We start from the raw sequence: 13,876 nt of genomic DNA, 5'->3' as shown, positions 1-13,876 counted from the left end.
GAATGTGCAGTGTTTTTTAACCACATCTTAAAGAACAAGCATTATATTTTCTCGTGATTTATACTGGTGTACGAGGAGGGAAACTACCTCTTCACATTTACTTTCCGATTTCAGAACAATTTCAACTTCCTAGAAAAAAGATTGCTTTAGTAATCTCAATAAGTGTTGCAAATGGTTATAAATAGGGAATCCATTCGGTCCATTTCTTAACATTAGCAGGCACTAGCCTTTTGGTCCGTCAATATCCCTTTTCTCTCTGTTACTGCCATAAGGAACTGCCTTTATCCTTTATTTCCCTGAGCCTCAGAATGACTTTAGGTAGTCGAGTAATTTCCCATATCATGTATTTATTTAGTAATTAATATGTATTTATTTGTGTATTAATCTATGATCTATGTATTTAATATTAAATAGTACACAGTCCTTTTTCATTAGTTCGGTTGTAAAGTTACTGTTTCTCAGTGGTCCTTTGTTTTCTGTTTGGCTGGAATATAGGGCAGTACTGTTTGGGTGCTTTTATCTGAAACAGTCTGTGTGCTGCTGTTCCGTAGCAGTTTTTTCCGGCAGCTTGCGGGATTGAGAAGACCCTTTCTGAGCAGCGTGTGAGTCCCCGCTGCCACGTTCACTGGGAACGAGACATAAGAAGGGTCCAGACAGTTATGGAGGACGGAGTGCTCTGAGGAGGAGAGCGGTGGTGTGGGCGAGCCGGCTTGACTAGGACTGGGCTCACTGTCGTCAGTGTCTGGGGTCGCACAGCCGCCCTTCTCCTCATCTCCCTCCTCTTCATCCTCCTCCTCGTCATCATCACAGCACAGCGCGTGGTATAGGATCTTGTCACTGAAGCGGACTCTCTCTCTGGTGCCGGACGTGCGAGAGGTCTTGTGGCTGTGTGTGGAGCTGGAGGCCTCTTCGCTGGCGCTGGACGAGTCTGGGGTGACTATGAGAGGTCCGTTAGGAATGGGCAGCCCCCCATTCATTTGGGAGTAGGCTGAGGCGGTTGTGGGGGGTTGGGTTGGGGTCTGGGTCTGGGTAGGGATGCACCCACGCCCCGCCCCCGGCTCCAGCCCTGCATCCGTGGGCTGCTCTGTTGGCGCTGCTCTGTGGGCGGCGTTTGCTGCAGCAACGGAGGCCTCCAGATAGCTGCAGAACTCCCAGCTGTCTGAGAGCACGTCAGGATTGAGGAAGTCCAGCCTGAAGGCCTCGCCCAGGCCCCTCTCACTGCTGGACGTGCTGCTCGCTGTGGCCACCGTCCAGTCATCCGGCTCCAGGTCAAAGTCAAAGTCTGACGTCAGATTGTCGATCTGACCCACCACCTAGAAGAGTAGAGACAGAGCAGAATAGATGTTTAGAAGATATGGTCTACATTATTATACATTATGTTCTTGACTTAATATGTTGTTAACTACACATGAATATGCTTTCCACTATCAAGGCAAGTACTTCACACACCACCTGGGATAGCAAGGAGGGAGGCGAGGCGGGGGGGGGGGGCGGATGATTTGAAGGTATAGACATGTTTTTAAACACTACTTTACAATAATATGATGTTTTAACGTCCACTATGAAGACATGCAGTGGGGTCTGAAATGATTGAAACCCTTGATAAAGATGAGCAAAAATAACATGTTTAAAATCAATAATTCAAATACTGAGCTATATTGTATTGTCATTTCTAGTATTTTACTAGAAATGCTCAGAGAAAGAGATTTTGTTTAGATAGTAATAAAACAAATCTCAAAAAGGTAGGGTTAAAATTATTGACAACCTTTCGATACTTCACCTTCCGGGGATAACGCCTTTTTCTAAAATGTTTTATGAGTTTGTGAACGCAGTGGGAGGGATCCTACACCATTCCTCCATACAGAATCCTTCCAGATCCTTGATATCCTTCGTCTGCACTTACGGACTGCCAATTCAAACCATAGGTTTTCAATGGGGTTCAAGTCCGGAGACAGATGGCCATTGCAAAATGTTGATTTTGTGGCCAATTCACCAATTATTTATGGATTTTGTTGTGTGCTTGGGGTTATTGTCTTGCTGGAAGATTCACTTGTGGCCAAGATACACCCTCCTGGCAGAGACAACTGGGTTTTTTGCTCAAATGTCCTATACTGGGTAAATTTCGTGATGCCGTTGACCTTAACAATGGCCCTAGGAACAGTGGAAGCATAACATCAAAGATCTGGCCTGAATTGTAAGACACTGTCACTAGCTGTCTACCACCTGGTACTATACCCTGCACCTTAGAGGCTACTGCCATATGTACATAAAATCATTGAACAATGGTCACTTTAATCATGCTTACATACTGTTTTACCCACTTTATACTGTATTCTAGTCATGGCTCATACTATATAACTACTGCTGTACACACCTTTTCGATTCATATACTGTCTATACTGTCTATACACCCCATTCATATACATACATGTACATCTTTATTTATATTCATATTTATATTTATATAGACATTGCTCGTTTTGATAATGCTCATTCTGATGTCTTAATTTATTGTTCTTTTTTACAAAATAAAAAAATTGGGATTAGGTGTGTATTGTTATTGTATTGCTAGATATTGATGCATTGTTTGAGCTAGAAACATAATCCTTTCACTGCACTTGCGATAACAACAATAAAACTGTGTCCGCGACTAATAAACTTTGATTCGATTTAGATTTGATCTAACACCATATTTTACAGTAGGTAAAATATAAAATACGGTGGTGGATCTTTGATGTTATGGGGCTATTTGCTTCCACTGGTCCTAGGGCCATTGTTAACAGCATCATGAACTTTATTCAGTACCAGGAGGCTACCAGGAGGCTGAAATTTGGCCACAAGAAGATCTTTTAGTAAGACAATAACCTTAAACACACATCGAAATCCACAAAGAAATGGTTATTTGGCCACAAAATCAACATTTTACAATGGCCATCTCAGTCTCCGGACTTTAAACCCATTGAAAACCTGAGGTTTGAATTGAAGAGGGCAGTACATAAGCACAGACCGAAGGATATCAAAGGTCTGGAAGGATTCTATGTGGAGGAATGGTCTAAGATCCCTCCCAATGTGTTCTCCAACATTTAAAAAAAAGGCTCAATGCCGTTAACCTCGCAAGGTGAGGTATTAAAAGGTATTAAAAACAGGGGTGTCAATAATTTTGAACCCTACCTTTTTTGAGAAAGAAAATGATCATTTGGTAAACAAAATCTCTTTCTCTGAGAAATTGTATTAGTTTAAATCAATTTTTTTGAAGCGTAGGTCTACAATATAGTTCATTATTTGAATTATTTATTTTGTACAGTCATCTTCATTCTTTACACGATTCGATTTAAGATACCTATACATTCTACTAGTATGAAGAAAATGTACTTCACACTAAATCAAGCCGTAATGAAGCTTGACTTTCACCCACTGTACAGGGAGTCAAACTAGCAGGGTAGTTTATCAACCTGGCTTGGCAAAATCAACCTCAATACTCTTCATCAGCACCACCCATGCTGTATGAGTGTTTATGGTCTCATGAATAGAAAGCACTTGAGCCCACAACACCATTGATTTTGTTGATTTGCTGATGGCACATAAAATTCGAGCCTCAAACACTTGACATTTGAGCACCTTAATCAACACATCGCGCTCTCGTAAGCAATCTATTGTAAAATGGAAAAATGCTCAGCATTCATGTAGTTTGTAAGTGATACATTTCTCTAAACCATTCCACAATTAATACTAGTGTTTCTCAGAACATGTGCATATGGAAATGGAGCAATATTTTTGTTGAAGAGCTGTGACATGCTGATCTTTTTTCCACCTAAATCTGCTATCTGCCTCTGTGCTTTCAAATGCTCATTGTGACATCAAATGAGCAGTATCAGAAAAACCCTCCCCTGTCTGCACGAGGGATTAAAACCCTCATTCATTATTTCAGCACAATGACTTTAAAGGAGCAATTAACAGTCCCAAAGACCTGACTACACAAATACCCTGATTAAAACCCCAGTATCATTCAGCTGGTGTGCTAACTGACTGCTCAGGTGATATCTAGTGCAAACACAGCCTTTTGGCATCAACGAGCTTCATAATCTCTGACAGATCGCAACAGGACAGAATCTTACATAAATATATAGAGTGTCTATTTAGAAAATAGAAAAAGAACAATGCCTTGCATTGCCCACCAACAACTGTTCACAGATGGAGGAAACCATTTTTGAAGGACTCACAGGGACTATAGGGAGGCTACAGTACATCATACAACAGAGGAGCAATGGAGGGTATTATCATGCAATATTTGTCCAAAACGTACCGATTTGTATTATTTACAAACCCAAAGCGTCCTGTTCTTATCATAGTCCATATCATGGTAGTGAATTCAACCATCTGCATTTGAACCAGTCTTGGAACAGCCCATCCTCATTTTCCTGATTTCAATAATTCTGTTTCTTTGTAGTATATCTAATGCAGGCATGTGACGTGTGTATCTGTATAGGGCTTTGGGTAAACAGATTGTCAGGTTTGTGTATGGCGTGCATAGGTTTCTGTGTGGGTGTGCCAGGCCTGGCTGAGCAGCTTTGCATGCCACAGGAGCTTCAGTACCAGGGCTATGTTTTCCTCCATTGACAGTCAGCCCTGTGGGAGCAGATCCTCTGTGGGGGCACTAAGCGGTGAGCTGAATGGGTAAACCAACCTGTCTGTTGAATGATTTGCAGACTTTAAACTAATGCGGGATGATTCTCACACCCAGAGGGAATGGAATGGCTTTGTTTAGTTGATTACTCATCCTGAAAAAAAAGGGATTTAATTTAATCAGTGTGTTTAGAAAAGTATGGTCTGTCAGAATCATTTCACGAGTCCGCCTGAACGCCTGACGCTGACCTAATTTAACTGCCTTAATTGGATATCAATTAATAAAGCACCCAAGAACAGAGGCATATCATTTCCAGTCATAATATGTTAAACAAATCCCTTTTGTAAAAAACAAAATGGATTTGAATACAAAAGAATGGCAAACACTGACTACCAACCAAAGCCTTTTTGACTGACACATCCGCTAAGATAAGATATTTAAATGCTACAAATTATGTTTATAGTCGTTAAACAACATTGGTGGCCCAGCTCACATCCTATCATGAGATATTCTCCCCAGGATTAACCCACCGTGAGCCCTCTCTCCCAGGCACTGTTACACCGTCATCAGCTTCCAGCATGTACGCTAATTTAGCTTGATAACAGTCTAGGTCACATATGGGCTCAATGCAGCAACAGTGATCAGTAATCTCAGTCTTTTCTTCCAGGAAGAAAGAAAAATGTGGCATGAGTGAGCTATAGAGTGAATTATTGGGTAAACAGATTGCCTAAGCGTAAAGGATGAATGAACACATCAGGAACAAGTCATTAGCGAGGGACACACTGTGTTTGGAATGGAGAGAGCACAATGAGGACCAGCAACAGTAATTACAAGCTTTAGAGTAAAATCACATCTTTTTGTTGGGTTCCATAGCTCATGATGTCACAGCAGATTGCAGCTGGACCACGACACAGAATCGGCTTTGAAACATTGTTTGGCTTCACACCTGACTTGTAAAAGAGCACTTTTTCTTTTGAATAGAGCTAAATACTTTTCATATTTACAAATGTTGACAAGTAGAATATAACAGGCAACCCTGTGGCACAATTGTTGGACCTCAGGGTGCAAGGCCACTGGTTTCCAACCACCCCTCGCCATTTTCTATGGAATTGTTATTTGGTCCTTTGTAGCTCAACTGCAATACAGTTGTAGCTACAGTGACCTATCCAGTCCACTTATTACTGTTTCAGTAACAACATCAAGGTTTTACTGCTAACTTACAAAGCATTACATGGGCTTGCTCCTACCTATCTTTCCGATTTGGTCCTGCCGTACATACCTACACGTACGCTACGGTCACAAGAGCAGGCCTCCTAATTGTCCCTATAATTTCTAAGCAAACAGCTGGAGGCAGGGCTTTCTCCTATAGAGCTCCATTTTTATGGAATGGTCTGCCTACCCATGTGAGAGACGCAGACTCGGTCTCAACCTTTAAGTCTTTATTGAAGACTAATCTCTTCAGTAGGTCCTATGATTGAGTGTTGTCTGGCCCAGGAGTGTGAAGGTGAACGGAAAGGCACTGGAGCAACGAATCGCCCTTGCTTTCTCTGCCTGGCCGGTTCCCCTCTCTCCACTGGGATTCTCTGCCTCTAACCCTATTACAGGGGCTGAGTAACTGGCTTACTGGTGCTCTTCCATGCCTTCCCTAGGAGGGGTGCGTCACTTGAGTGGGTTGAGTCACTGACGTGATCTTCCTGTCTGGGTTGGCGCCTCCCCTTGGGTTGTGCCGTGGCGGAGATCTTTGTGGGCTATACTCGGCCTTGTCTCAGGATGGTAAATTGGTGGTTGAAGATATCCCTCTAGTGGTGTGGGGGCTGTGCTTTGGCAAAGTGGGTGGGGTTATATCCTGCCTGTTTGGCCCTGTCCGGGGGTATCATCGGATGGGGCCACGGTGTCTCCTGACCCCTCCTGTCTCAGCCTCCAGTATTTATGCTGCAGTAGTTTATGTGTCGGGGGGTCAGTCTGTTATATCTGGAGTATTTCTCCTGTCTTATCCGGTGTCCTGTGTGAATTTAAGTATGCTCTCTCTAATTCTCTCTTTCTCTCTTTCTTTCTTTCTCTCTCTCGGAGGACCTGAGCCCTAGGACCATGCCTCAGGACTACCTGGCATGATGACTCCTTGCTGTCCCCAGTCCACCTGGCCGTGCTGCTGCTCCAGTTTCAACTGTTCTGCCTGTGACTATGGAACCCTGACCTGTTCATCAGACGTGCTACCTGTCCCAGACCTGCTGTTTTCAACTCTCTAGAGACAGCAGGAGTGGTAGAGATACTCTCAATGATCGGCTATGAAAAGCCAACTGACATTTACTCCTGAGGTGCTGACCTGTTGCACCCTCGACAACTACTGTGATTATTATTATTTGACCATGCTAGTCATTTATGAACATTTGAACATCTTGGCCATGTTCTGTTTTAATCTCCACCCGGCACAGCCAGAAGAGGACTGGCCACCCCTCATAGCCTGGTTCCTCTCTAGGTTTCTTCCTAGGTTTTGGCCTTTCTAGGGAGTTTTTCCTAGCCACCGTGCTTCTACACCTGCATTGCTTGCTGTTTGGGGTTTTAGGCTGGGTTTCTTTACAGCACTTTGAGATATCAGCTGATGTAAGAAGGGCTATATAAATACATTTGATTGAATTTGATTGATAATGACTACAGAGAAGATAGATTAGTTGTTTTCTTTCTTATTTCGGGAGATACATCCACACTCTCTATTTATCCATTGTCTGTGCCGGCATGATTGTGGCAGCCTGTGACTGTGACTGACTCAAAACAATCCCAGCTCGGCTCGAAGCACATGATCATAATTGGGCCAAGTACTCAAAACTGAGCCTCGTCATTTTGGAGTGCTCAAAGGTGGCTTTGTGAGAAAGGCTGTGTGTGAATGTCAGCTGAGGTTTACCTCCCCCAACTCTCCATCTGCCATGATTGGCCTGCTGGGTAATTGATGGTCAGGCTGAAGAAGGGCACTTGGAGCACAGCCTGTGACAGAGCCTTACAGTGAGGAGGGGGAACCAGGAGGGAAGTATTGGAACATTGAGTGATGGTTGATGCTGTGATTCTCTGTTAAAGCCTTAGCTCTGCTCTGTTCTGCAGAGAGCTGTCTGAGACAGTGCAGTGGTGATCTCTGAATTCGATTCAGTAGTGTCCTCTATTAAAGGGCCATTCTTCAGTTGAAACAATGAACAAAGTGGACACCCCGCCTCTGTTTTGGTAAAAAGCTGAGGGATATATAGACAGAGCTATGGAAGCATGGACCAACCAGCCATGATATCAAAATTATAGTTTTAACCATGTTTTGAATCTATGCAGTGTTTGTTTACATTTACGATGTTTACAAACAGTTGAGTAAAACCAGCTCATCTTTTGGGTTTTAACTGGGTGTGACAGGAACTAAGTTCATGAGGCATTTATAAGTTATATTCTTCAAGAATCAATGTGTATATATCCTTGATTTCTAAGACAAAAAATGGATGTAGCCACTGCAGATTGCTAATTTAAACCCCCCCTGCTTTCCTAACGTTCCCCGCTACATGAAATGGTAATGTAGCCAATTATATATGAGGGGTGTTGAAGCTTTATTACTACTATCTGTCTGTGTGTAATGTCCTGTCTCGTAGTTGTGCTCCTTTTATACAGTTTGTATTGTTGTTCCGGTCATTGTATTTGAAGCAGCAACATGACCACGCTGTTGAGGTCAAAACCAGCAAATGTGATAATGAGTGTTTGAATTGCCTGTTGACAAGGAGGCTGATATTTACCGCATGCTCTTATCACTCCATTGATGTATAAACAGATGTTTAATGTGGTACGTTTGCTTCGGTATGCATTGGTGGTTTTAATGTAGGAAAACATTCCAGCTAGCTGTCTGTCTAGTAAACAAAGGAAATCCCTCATCTCTTGAAAATACTTTGAATACATGTAATCTAAATAGGTTATATGTATTTGTTTTGTAATTCACAGACCAATATGAATCATTCCAACCTAATGTCTACAGACCATTTTGTATGATTGTTGGTAGTAGCAGTGTAGAATGACTTACAGAGGTCGGAGTCTGGGAAAAAAAGAATAGTGGCTGCCAGCTACTGCCATGCTTTTAACCACTGTCATCATTCCTCTATTCATTTATCACTACACTACCACTTCTATAATCTACTACTACTACTACTACTACTACTACTACTACTTCTACTACTACTGGACTACAATTGCTGCTATGCAATCAATGTAGCATTATTTTAATGAGACATGCAAAACACATTAAATGTAATAACCGTCTCTGAGTTTTCATGAGACAGATACACATGCTGTATTAGTGAATCCTTCCTCTGTGATGCAGACTATCTGATTTAAAACCATTAAACAATATTTATGTGACCCTCCATCTGTTCCTGTGTCTCTCTCTCTCTGTATTTCCCCCTGTCATTTTTCAAGTTTACTTCGAAAAGTTTGCAGCGCTAACTCGTTAATTATGTTACATCAAGCGTCTGGCATCGATTTTATTTTTCAGAGCGAAAATGTGAAATGTGTTCAATAGCGCAATTAAAACGTCTCAATGTCATTTTATTCTCAACATGTCACAATGGATTCCCAGCCTGTCCTTGTGCAGCACTTCTAGTGTTGGGAAGCAGTTCATGCCAATTAGAAAGCCTCAGCAATTACCAAAATGGCCTAGCATGCTGACTCTGAAGTGAAACGTTTGCAAATATAGTTTTAATGTATTTAGTTCCTGCAGCTTCCCAGCTCCTCCTCACCCAGTGCCCCATGCCTGTTTCCACATAATTTAGCTCTCCTCAATACAAGGATAGCAGAGCGTCCTGTTGTTGGAGTATCTCTGAGATACTGTTTATCACATCCCACTGAAACTAATTCATCATCCTAGCTCCAATCTGAAAGGACATGTTTACTGATTTCCCTTGAAAAATTGCTTTTTAGTGTCCAATGAAAATCGTAGGTCTGCCGTGCTTCTGAAACATAAATAGTTCTGTATTTCATTAAAAAAAGCTCCTAAAGGGCACCTTACTCACAATCTATTCAATCTAAATAATCACTTTTCTCTGGTAAAGTTTTCTGTCAGCAAAATTCCATAATTGACCCTGCAGTGTGAGGTTTGATAAGGGAGGAGGAAGAAGTCACAACAGCCATGTTAGAAGGACCTGCCTGATTTAGGTCAACCTGATTGGTGAGACTGTGATGTTTCTCGGTGTTGGCACCGGCGGGATAAACGATGTCTTTGAAATGCTCCCTGCAAGCTGTAATTATCCTGTCATGAGAGAGGACTATAAGCCTGGTAGTTCACATGCATCCCTCCCTCATTACACTTTTTAATCTTTCCCTCCAAAACACTCATCTTTACGGAAGCCTTAAAGGGGCTGTGCATATTCACAAACAACACGGTCGCCGTGATGAGGATGAGAGCAGAGCCGGTGACACTCCCTGACAACTCGCTAATCAAAAGCAGCATCACAATCTCACTGCATAATGGACATCAATCAAGACAGGACAGAACCAAGTTTAGGATTCCGACTGCAGCCAGAGTGCAGTCCTGGAGGGCTGATACATCACATCAACCACTCTTTTTACTCCACTGCTCTCAATAGCTCAATCCAGGTCATTATTTTGGCCGACTGACTCCCCCCACCTGCCGTTTGGTATATACTGTAACTAATTGGGATGTTTCTGTATAAACATAGTGGGAGATTGTAGGGACCAGAGATGTAAGGCGTAAATACTGAAACACTCTGTGGAGGAACAGACCATGCTTTTAGTAGTACCACAGAGTGTGTTCCACCGACCAAGGCATGGCTGTGTACTGTAGCAATGCATGCTGGACATTTATAGAGGTTCTCCTTCATTGGTTCTATCTTTGAGGAGCCCCAGCGCTTGTAATGACCTGAAATAGATGGAAGTGCCACGCTACTGGGCTTCTCACTGTGTCTGCTTCCCAGAGATAGCTCTTGGATTAAGCACCAGGCAGCTCGTGTGGCATCAGGTCACGCTGGGAGCAGCCTAGGAAATGAGTGTTCTGTGAGAAGCAGCCAGGCCAAGCTGACCCTTTTAATGACTTGGTTGCCGAGCAGTTTCTACTGTACCAGGCAGACACATCCTAGACACTCTCTTTCTGTGGGAGGGACAGTAAAGGCCTGGCTGTCAGTGATAGTTTGGGGTGTGTTGGACTAGGGAGGGGGCGAGTAGGGACATAGGGATAGGGCAGGGTGTTGTTGGTAGAGAGGACGTTGCACCACAGGAAGAAGCTCAGCCCAATCCAGCGGTAAATCTTCCAACCTCGCTGACAGAGAGAGTGGAAGTCTCACTGAAAACAACAACCCAGTGAGCAGACAATTCCCCCAGTCAAGATTATCTCAAAACCAGCTCAGTTTAATGAAGTATTTGGATGAGAGAGAGTGCCTGTGTGGTTTGTGTGCGTGTCCACGAATGGGTGTTTGAGTGTCTGTGGTGGTGGGTATTGGGCACTATTTTTACATGATCGTTTCTGTTTACAGTACAACAGTGTCACCATAAGATAACATCTGATCCATACATTGAGCGGCCCTAACCCTATTCCTCAATGAGACCCTGGTCTGTGTGTGTTCTCATTGTTCTGGGGGCACAGGGGGCTCTAGGAGACATGCCCAGGAGAAAGAAAAGCAGTATGCACTGTCCTCTAAATACAGGGCACACAATCAATATGCTACTGGCATTTCCAGGTTTCCTTGGCCCGCTACGCTTATCTTAATGGGAGTGCAGCCCCATTTTATTTTATTGTGTGAACCCCATATATCATTACCCAACAAATGTAGCCTGCTCGACCATACCGAAGTAGAAATATTGAAGCCTAGATAAATACTACTTATGCAATTTCTTTTTTCTTTTTTTTTCACTGTGCACTACTACATATCTGTGGCGAATCCATTTCTATTCCATCTTGTTTGTCTTTGTTGTGTTCACTCAAGTAAAGGTCTCTGTAGTCATTTCCACGGAAACACTTACAGGAACATCCTACAATCAATGATATGTTACTAGTCAGAGTAGCATGGCATGGTTCCCATACTAATCAGATATGAGTTTCCATCTAGGCAAATCCACTTATGTTTACAATGCCCCGGTGCCTTTTCCCTCAGTTCAGAAAGTTCTTTACTAGCCTATGAACATGAGTATCCCTGCATGGACAGCAATTGACTTATTAGTGGATAGATTTGAACGTTCAACAAAGTGTACTGTAGATAACAGGATGTCCAAGAGGTCATGAAACCAGAAAATGGGGCATGATGGGTACTCTGCATAGGGAATTCAGTGCTTTGCTAGATGGTGCACTCCTCACCATAGTGAAGTAGAAAATTGATATATTGAAATGACTAAACAATTTGTCTTTGCTTCCAGCTTTCCGCCATTTCTATGTGTGACAATCCGTAGGGCGTTCTTCCCAACTAGTGACAAAACCTGTCACAACGCATCTCCTTCACGTTCTCTCTCCTACAAGCAGTAGGATGTCTTTGAAGCTGCAACACCTTTATCAGACATGGCAGTTCCTAAAACTCTCCCTCCCTATAATACAGGGTTAAACTGGAGGGGAGAAGCGGGAGACTTTACAGAGGGCTATTTGCAAACAAAATCAGTAGGAGACATCCTGCCGTCCCCCGCGAGGCACCATCTGGCCACCACATACCTGTCTCACCTCCACACAATAACTGATTTCTACTATACAGGGAGCCTGTCACTCCCCACTCACACCACACACTGCGCCTGGATTAAATGAAGTCCTATAGCCACATACTGTACGTAGGTAGGATCTCATTTGAACAATGAAACTCCATGACGACCAATTTTAACATGTCAGGTGAAACACTCAAACAGCTGATTTCCAATACCGCACTGTATGTCATTACCAGCTTTAGACAACTCTTCCCCAATCAACTCCTTGGAGAGGTAGAGGACCTGTCAGCCAATCAACAACCTACTTGGTCCTTTCTAAATGTTCTCATGTGTTCTCAGGAACCTCTCCCAAAGGAGGTACTGCAGACAAATGAACATTGAGATAGATTGATGACTCTCAGCATCAGAACAACAAGGGTGCTCTTGCTTTATGCATAATAAAAACGGTTGGCGGTGTAGGTGAGGTGTCACAGTGAAAGCAGTTGTGTAAGCCATCAGTGGGATGTCAGAAATATCAATATGCACTCAATGTATCATCTCCAGGGGGTTTAACTAGGTTATTAGGGATTATGTTGTAAAACAAGATAACCTTTGCCATCAAGGAAATTTTGACAATACACAAAAGTGGGGCAAAATAGACTGCATCACTCCAAATAATTATAGCGACATTTATTTAATTGTATGCCAACCTACAGAGGGTGAATTTATTGTGTCTGGGTTTAAAATTAAACTGGAGATTCGTGATGCGTGATGTACTCAATATAGCCATTTATGTTGTCTGTGACATTTCAAATATGTTTCGAAATACGAGCTACGCTGAGAATTCCAAGAGTTGCATTCTTGCTTGACAACAGCATTACTTTAATTGCACTGTCAAAACATCACCCATGAACTGCATTGAAGCATATGGAAAGTCAAATGTGAATATGAGTACTACCACTGCAGTAGCTGATATCATCACAGCCAGTCAGAACCAGATGCCTATTTCAGTTTGTGTTAGCAACATTGAAACGTTTTCCCATTTCTCTTTGTGTCTCTCTCTGTATCCAAGGTTTAACACTTGGAACAAGAAAAAAAAAAAACTTATTTCAACAAATATTTGCTGGATGTAAAACGTTAGCCTTCCAATGTGAGAATGAGTCGTTAGTGATGCCCAGGTGTGCTGGCACAGGGCTCCACTGTGGGCTGTTTTTTTTCTCCCCTGCTTTGTATGTCTTTTACTGGAGACCTCTCCTGGTGGGAGTCGTTAGTCAATGTGTATGGATCCAGTCATACTCCTTTAATTACGTGTTGAAATATGCGGATGCTATGACCTGATACATATTAATCGCATGCAGACTTAAAATCTTTTGAGGATATATACATGCTCATTCACAGAGAAAACATCTTAATTACATAGCTCCCTTTTGGCATTTTTCTCCCAACAATCCTCCTGATTTGTTTTGTTCAGTGTGTATGTTTTGTGTGTGTGCATGTGTGTGTATGTGTGTGTATGTGTGCGCGCACGTGCATGTGTGTGTGTCCCTTGGTAATTACAGGTTGCAGCGGTTGGCATGGAGTTATAATAGAATAGAGGGGGTGAAGGGGGAGGGAGAAGTGGTT

At 42.7% G+C, this 13,876-nt stretch overlaps 1 protein-coding gene across 1 annotated transcript in view; it reads right to left on the bottom strand.

Moving 5' to 3' along the window:
- Positions 1 to 458: 458 nt before the first annotated feature.
- LOC120052431 (inhibitory synaptic factor 1-like) overlaps positions 459 to 13,876 on the bottom strand; it is a 55,497-nt gene continuing 42,079 nt past the window's right edge. The window contains exons 2-3 of the mRNA XM_038999334.1: positions 1,125 to 1,313; positions 459 to 1,025 (exon numbers count right to left, since the gene is read on the bottom strand). Coding sequence (XP_038855262.1) covers positions 459 to 1,025; positions 1,125 to 1,313 — 756 coding nt within the window. The remainder of the gene's footprint in view (positions 1,026 to 1,124; positions 1,314 to 13,876) is intronic.

This window comes from Salvelinus namaycush, chromosome 1 (assembly GCF_016432855.1).
Source record: "Salvelinus namaycush isolate Seneca chromosome 1, SaNama_1.0, whole genome shotgun sequence".
Classification (NCBI taxonomy): Eukaryota; Metazoa; Chordata; class Actinopteri; order Salmoniformes; family Salmonidae; genus Salvelinus; species Salvelinus namaycush.
The sequence above is the reverse complement of the archived record's forward strand: the minus strand, read 5'-3'. Positions and strand labels throughout refer to the sequence as shown.